This window comes from Dryobates pubescens, chromosome 15, assembly GCF_014839835.1.
Source record: "Dryobates pubescens isolate bDryPub1 chromosome 15, bDryPub1.pri, whole genome shotgun sequence".
Taxonomy (NCBI): domain Eukaryota; kingdom Metazoa; phylum Chordata; class Aves; order Piciformes; family Picidae; genus Dryobates; species Dryobates pubescens.
This window is the reverse complement of record NC_071626.1, coordinates 6702485-6710601: the sequence shown is the minus strand read 5'-3', so window position 1 is coordinate 6710601 and position 8117 is coordinate 6702485. Positions and strand designations below refer to the sequence as shown.

Below are 8117 nucleotides of genomic sequence, written 5' to 3'. Positions count from 1 at the left end.
TTCTTCCAAAACACACACATCCAACTTCACAAACAGGTCAACAGGAGCAGCCACCTCCACTAGTGAAGACTTCAGGGCTTCTAAGGGCCTTTCCAGGGGTCTTAGGTCTCTTCCTCTCATATCTTAGCATTCCCTAAAACAAGCCCCAAGAACAAACATTCCATGACTTCTACTGACCTGCTGTTTCTCTAGGGCACTTTCACATAATTAGGCTCTCCCTGGTTTTGAGAGGAACTTTGGACCATAAAGCTGCAGTGCTGACTCTCAGCTCAGGGGGGACTCCACCAAGCGTGAGCGATGAGCAGTCTGAGGATAATGGACCACACTCCAAAGTGGGATTCATCCCAGCTACTGGCTGGCTAGGCTCACAAACTGATTCTGAGTCCCCTTCTACCAAGGATGCCCAGGACACCCAATACACTCAAGAGAGCACAGGTAATTCCTGATGTAATCACACAATTTAAAGTTTGTATTAAACTCAGCCCCAAAATACTCTCCCTGTGCCTGTACTAGCTTAATTAAAAGTGTTATCTTCCCTTACATACCTTCTTCATTATGGTTCATATTGTGCATTAAACAGCTATAGTAACAGCTATCACTTATTGTCCACATCTTGACAAACTAACAAAAAAAAACCAATCCCCCCAATGATGCTTTTCTTTAGCTTGAACTAGCTGGGCTCCTTGAGCTAGGGGTACAATGTTGAGAAGTGCTGTGCCCTGAACTCTTTAATGTTTCTGGAGTTTCAGTGGTGTTAACCATCATCATTTGACCCAATTCAAAAGGGTCAAGAACACCTCAATCCCCACTCACACCTACGTGACACACAGATTAGTGAGGAAGGCCATCATCTTCTGCAGCTGGAGCTGGGACTGAGCAGTGTGCCCTGTGTTGCACAATCTCACTTATAAACTCCACAGCAGTCTATGCCTTGGATTTCCAAGCGTGGATTTCACGTGCAGTAAGAATCCATGATGAATACATCAATCAATCAGCAGCTCCTGGTATGGAGACAGGCTTGCTGTATGTATCCCAGTGCCTGCAGGAGGACTTCTTTTATCCCTGTCTCCAGCTGAACACTGCTCAGCTCTTATCATTAAGACATCCCTTTGCATGTTGAATCCATTGCATATCCTTCATAGAAACATGTTGCTGAACACAACCAAAGACAATGTTGACTCCTCACTCAGGTTAGGTGCTGGAGCTTCCTTTCTGAGCAGCAGCTGCGCACTGTGGAAACGTTAACCCACCACAGACATTTCCCAGCAAACTGCTAGAATTCAGAGATCCTGCTGGGAGTCAGCATGGAGAAACACTTTGAAAATGAGCTGCCACATCCAAGCTCTCACCAGTTCGTTCCTCATCCAAACAGGTTAATTCCCAAGTGGCTGGCAGACTGCTCATTTTCTTCCTCGCACGCTCTCAGTGATCTGCTGTAGGTCGTTTCTGCTCCACAAATTCTGAAACAGAAAAGATGTTCAAATCCTTTGAGTTTGGGGTATCCAATAGCACCAGGCTGTTAACTGCTTCTGCAGGATGGAGCTGGTAAATACTTTGTACAGTGACTTCCAGAATCCACTCAGGCACTTGGTATCTTCTGAGCCAAAAGAAACTTTTATTTCCAACCGGATTTTAGGATTGCTCTGGATTTGCAGGTTTTCCCAAGAAGCCATTACACATTGGGTTTAGATTCCTCCTGGCTTGGTTTTAGAGAATTATGGTAGCTCTGGTTTCAGTAAAGACTTGACCAATGAAGATGACCAACTTGCAAGACTATAGAGCAAGACACTCTAGTAGAGAGCACAGCTCTTACCTCCAACAGCAGCAGTGATGAAGAGTCAAGCAGCGGCTGAAGGGTCTTAAGCACTCTCCACTGAGAAGTATTTCTCATGGAGTCAAGAGTGGTACCATTTATTTCTTTGGTTTACATGACTCCCACTGATTTCCCACCACAGTGCACCACCATAACTGCCATGAGCTCCCTCTGAGACTCCCTCCCAGCTACCCCAAAATCCTTCTCCCTCTGCTGCACGCCACCACCCTGAAGAGCCACGAGTACCAAACTCAGCAGTTTCACCACAGTCCTCTGCTGCAGGCAGTGCTACAAAGTTGATTCTTCACCAAGGTAAATCACTGCCTTTTTTTTTTTTTCTCTCTCTAGAACAGGTAGAATAGAACAGACACTAGGAAAAAAAAAAAAACATTTTTATTCAGTTGAAAAGAAGTCATTTACTCAATCACATTAACTATGCTAAAAATGATTTTTTTTTTTTTTCTGACTACACCAGCAGTTAAATATTTTCAGCACCAATTCAGGACACATTAGTGACATTTATCACAACAGGTCTATTTCTTAATGTAGAAGGACATACTAACTTCAGTAGCTGCTACTGGGAAAGGAGTTAGCAGAAGACTGCCCTTTCTTTCCAAATATGTATCAGTGAGAGCAGCAACTTCTAGAAATAAATAACTGCCAAATTATCTCCCAAATCTTTAAATTGATCTTTTAAAAATAGAGTTAAAATAGATATCTTAATATGAGCTATCATAGATTTCATTTCTTATGTGCTGAATACTCCAAAATGCAAGTAGCTGAGCAAGCATCCAGTACATAACTTTTTAAAATAGTTCTTCCCTCCCCACAATACCAACCCCATTTTATTTTATCCAAGTCATGCTGGTTAGATGCCTGTCTCTAGTGACTTCCCAGTAAACACCACACTGTTTGATATCACTAGGATAGGCTACTATCCCGTGAGCAAAACCAGTCAGTGACCTGGTGAAAGGCCACCAACTCACACGGACAGAAAACTCATTCGGTCATTGGCTCGTTATCTCTGAACAGCAAACAAATCCTAAGCTCTCGCTTCTAAAACCTTTTAAGGTCTTCCTCTTGCTGGGCCAGTTCAGAAGGTCATCACTGAAGGCAGAACTGATGAAGGCAAAGAAATGAAAAAGCAGCAGATACTACTGTCTCTCTGTCCTTTTAAACAAATCAAGTTCGCACACACAAAAAAAAAGGAGACAAGGTTAAAATGAAGTTTATTAGGGTTTGTTGGTTGGTTGGTTGTTGTTTGTTTGTTTTTTTTTTTTGGTTTTTTAAGCTTTTTTATATAAAACTGTTTGTGAAACAGCTATTTTATTCCCATGGCAGAGTGACCCCTGAAAGATGCACTAACCCCTTTCTTAAGGCCTTAAGGGAAAAAAAAAAACAAAAACCCAACCCAAACAATGATTTCATTTGTTGTTGCTGTTGTGGTTCCTTAAACCCAAATGTTTAGAATCACATAATTTACAAAAACAAAACAAAAAACTCAACCAAAACAAAAACCTCAAACAAAACAACAAAAGGGAAAAAAAAAAATCAAACCAAACCAAAACCCCAAAGAAAAACCACCCCAAATAACCATATAGTGTAAGCTGTTATGCTGACATTCCCTCTTCCTTCCTTAGGAAAAGCAAAACATGAAATATAAAAAGGGCTAAGTGGGTTTTCCTGATTCGTTTGAAGATACATTGACTCTACCAACATTCAGACTTCCTTTCCAGTTCCCCAGTCTGGCAGGTAAATCATTACCTTCCCCTTACCTGCCTTCAAAACTGAAAGCAGCTCCTTGGAATGATTTGGGGATGCAGGCTGTGGCCACAAAAGGCAGATGCTCCTTTCCTCTGTGCGGTACGGATGTTCCCACACAAATAAGGTGGATGGGATCGAGCAAGCAGCAGCTACCTCTTACTTCGTGAGTCTCAAGATGGTTTTCAAGCTTCCACTATTGATATAGTGTGTTTCTTAAAAATGGTAACATCCCTACCCTGCTTACACAAGGACTGACACCCCATCACTTGCAATTATCTAAAAGCCTTCCTTCCACACTCTACAAAAATTATGATGATTCGATTTGCCTTTTAAAATTGAGCTTCCTCGATTGGCTATTCTGAGAAAGAAAGCAAGAGGAAGGGAGACAAGCCCTGTTCGGTGTCCTCCCAGTTCTGTTGTTCTTTCCCACAATATGTTAGGCTTCCTGAGCCTTGCTTTTGTTTTTTGGATTTGAGATTTACTTCAGCTACAGTTTCCTTTTTGAATTTACCTGGGGTTTTGTAATGTTACTCAAAAGCATCAAAAGGGATATAGCGCACCTTTCATTTAAAACAAAGTCTTTCAAGACTAAAAAATAGATCTTTATATATATATATATTTATCCCTCCCTCTTTAATTCCCCCCACTTGTTTCCTTTTTCCCCCTCCCCTTCCCACTGTCACTATGGAGATTGTGTCCATGGAAACAGCTGGTTCAGACTCCTTGGTCAGATTCTGTGATGTCATCAGTCTTGAGTGTGATGTAAGAATTTATGAAGGAAGTGCTGGCATTGGCAGGCACGTCGAGAGGGGGCATGGCTGCACAGTGGGAGAGATTCCATTCAGTCACGAATGTCCACCGCTTTTTATCTCAACAGCCTAACCTGAAAAACAAAGCGAAACCAACAGTGATACTGGGATGGTTCCTTCCCTCCCTCTGCCAACGCTCCCCCCAGGCTTCGGAACAACCCGCTCAGCAGCCTACCACAGCAGCGACACCAAGAGCTCTGGAGTCGTGAGAACTGCGAACGGATGGAAGCACAACAACGAGTAGTTCACACAAGCAAATCCATGTAGTAAAAAAACCTTCCTTTAACAACCAGCAGAAAATGAAACAAGCCCAGTTAGGAAGGAGCTCCTTCACCTCACATTCACCCCTCATCCTGACTAAGAAAACTGGATATTGGGGCCAAGCATGTTCACATGCGATGACAGCTTCTGGGATGCCACACTGCTGTCCCTCAGGGATTGGTCCCAAGTGCCCCAGATCACCAGCCTAGCATCAGACAGTAGCTTTCAGTAAGTATGTAGCAGGTAGTGAAGGTGGTACAAAAATTACAGGAGTCAAGCTGCAGGAAACAGATCTAGGAGCTGGCTGGACTTCACAAGCTAAAGTCAGACTGCAGCTAAGCTAATGTGAGGGTGGGTAGCATTACTTTCTTTTGCTTTTTTGTTCTAATTGCCAGTTAATTGAAGGACTAAGCTTGTGATATCTTTCAAGACAAATGTGGAAATGTCCAGGTGCATGGCATGTTTGTTATCCCTGTCCAGAAATTCACTGAGGCAAGAAAATGAACTGGAGGAGTTTGCTAAGCTGGTGGAGCTCAGTTCAAAAGAGAAACTGCAGGCAAAATTAAAATCTCATTTCTCCAAGATACAGGCCTTAATCTGCACAGCTGAGAAAGCAAAGCTGGAGATATATTCCTTCCTTCCCTTCTCCCATAACACAAGTGAACCCAGAAGCAACTTGTTTATTTAGTAAGGTTACTTACTTTCATGTAACTTCAGAGAACTCCTTCCCTCCCCACCAGCTAGTAGGGAAAGGAAAAAACCCTCCCAACATAAGCGACGCATATGGGAAGTGGTTAACAGCATTAGAGGTGTGCCTGGGAATGAAGTAACACCCATGTTCATTCAGAGCTGGCAATTAAGCTCCAGGAACCCTCACCAAGTGTGATACAGAAGTCAATGCTGTTCTGATTATCAGCACACCAATTAGATTACATCCCAGCAAGCCTACCTCTTGGCTGCAAATATCCCCTTGTAGAGGGGAGCCAGGCTAAGAGCGCAGAAAGAATTGAGCGAGTAGGTATGAAAAACAGACGGGAAAGCCACAGAGGTACAGCCACAGAGGAAAGGAAGGAGGTTCCTAGAGAGTTCAGGCAGCTGACCTTTGTGGTATTCACTGCTGTGCAACTGTGAGCCCTCGCTGAAGGAGTGTCAAGGCTGTGTTGCTGTTTCTGGCTCCTGTACAACTGCAGCTTGCCCATGTTGGAATCTGTCCAGAGCATTAGGCACTGGCTCAGAGAAGAAACAGGCTCAGTGCACAGAGAGAGTCCTTCCCCATTCCTGGACAAGATCCAGAGCACCAGACTCCCTCTCACAGTCACTCTCCAGATCTGGATTTGATCCAAATGTTCTAGAGGCAACTGGCTCAGGGAGAGAGAAGCAACAGAGACAGAATACACTGACTTGCCTGGATGATATCCAGCACGGAGGATTTCTCTTAACTTGCTGTGCCTAGGAGTGAACCAGGGCTAGAACAGCCCAGTATAATCTAACAGCTGAGCACCCATCCCCTCTTACACTAAGGCTAGCAGAAGGGCAGCTCCTCTGCTTATCAGGACTGCTACAGAATTGCACTAAACATCTTTAATTATCACAGTAATGCAGCAATACAGTTTTAGGTTGGTTGAGGGGGGGGGGTGTTTTTGTTAAGTAATTGTATCTTCTAGATTTGCTTAGTTTTCACTTGAGGATGGAAGGTCAGGTTGGAGAGCTTATTTTTTTAAGACATTTTCAGCATCAAAAGAGGGAAGCTAAATAGCACCTTCAGATAAGGCTAATGTGGATTTGGAAAGAAATGATGCCTTAGCCATCTACAGCACACAGTGAACATGGTAGATTCCACAGCCTGCCAGGTTTTAAACCAATGATAGGTAAAAAAAGAAGAGAGTTCACACTGGAAAATAATGCAGGAAACAAAGTTGTGTCAAGGTCTTTGGGACACAATCATTTTCACCAGCACCTTAAAGAAATGGCCCCAAAAATCATCACTAGGAAGACTTCTCTAGTATTAAACAGTGGCAACAGACACCTTGTCTGAGTGACTATCATCCTGTTTTAACATTCTGAGTTGTATTGCCTTTTACACTTAAGACAAAAGCTTAAAAAACCCAAATGACCTTTTCCATGGAAGGAAAAAGTTACTCAAACAATGAACTTTAAATGCTCTTTGCATGGTAACTGTTTTAACAACACCCCAAAGCCAAGAATGAATGTCATTTAAAATGAAAATTCACAGAACACAGCAGAACTAAACCAAGCCAGCAGTCAGTCTACAAAGTGTTTATTATGGAACACTACCTGTCTTCTGCTACTGCACTGTAAACCAGAATGCTCTGATTAATCTCTCACCCTTCACAGAAAACACCATTAAAAGTAGTCCACAATTGACTTGAGAAACAGGTAAGATTTTAAGGTAGGGGAGGTGACTCAGAAGCAGGGGTATGGCAGTGAGGGAAGGGGATTGTTATCATCAGCTCAGAAAACAGCCATAAAAGAGCATAAGAAAGACAGAGAAGCAACAATAATATAACTCAGCAGTAAAATTAAAGTAGAAGACCTTCTTGGGCTGCAGTTCATGGAAAAGGTACCAACAAGGGTATTCATTTGAAACCAGACACTGATTTCATTTGGACCTCCCTGTTGCCGTTGCATGGCAATGCGCTGGGTGGAAATAAGAAATCCCAATCTCATCCTGTGCCCTGGGTGCTAACTCCAAACTCTGAGCCCAGGTACACAGTGAACCAGATCAGGAAAACACCCTACCTCAGATGCTAACATGACAAAATACAGTTTCTAACAAATTGAATTGCTCACCCAGTTTACACATGGCTGTATGAATGCTGGGGCTATATGAAGCAGGAGCAGGAAGGAAGAGCAGCAGGTAAGTTGGGCTGTGAGAGCAAAACTGCAGCTTTCCACAGCACTTCTGACTGAGGGCAACTACAGCCCCCCCCCTGGATCCAGAGCAAGGAGAGGTGAGAGACCAGAGTAAGCATCTCAAACTTAGGAAATTGTGGCCACTTGTGCATATAGTGCCACCTTCTACCACCCATACCTGGTTTGCAAAACAGAGGAAAAGCCTGGTCTGAAATTAATGTAATGGACTCTTGGGAAGATTAATTTACTTATCCCTGTATTTACATTTCCAGAAAATAGGGGAATCAAGGTTAGAATAATCTTGAACTCATCATCAGCATTAATTCTTCCTTGCATACAAAGTTTAAGATACTTTGATCAATTTATTGGAATCTTACTATTAACTATCCCTGAAACTTACAGAAAAAAACCCAAACAGATCCTTATGGAGATGATCACAGCAATATGAAAGGAGATTTCTGCCACTGGTTTAGCTGAGAGAGTAATCAGACAGGTGTAACAGCTAACAAGCTTTGCCATTCACCGTGAGCAGAAGGAACTGCTGTGGAAATACAAGGTGAAGTCACTAGCCCAAAGAGAATGGTAGCAGGAGGGCG

The 8117-nt window shown here is 43.0% G+C and overlaps 1 protein-coding gene across 8 annotated transcripts in view; it reads right to left on the bottom strand.

Annotated features, from left to right (window-relative positions):
* Window positions 1–3361: 3361 nt before the first annotated feature.
* The window catches only part of TCF20 (transcription factor 20), a 131622-nt gene continuing 126866 nt past the window's right edge, over window positions 3362–8117 (bottom strand). For all 8 annotated transcript variants that reach the window (XM_054167563.1, XM_054167570.1, XM_054167571.1 and 5 more), the window contains one exon: window positions 3362–4460. Coding sequence is in view for 1 of the 8 variants with exons in the window: in XM_054167571.1 (XP_054023546.1) it covers window positions 4443–4460 (18 nt within the window). In the remaining 7 variants the exon portion in view is untranslated. The remainder of the gene's footprint in view (window positions 4461–8117) is intronic.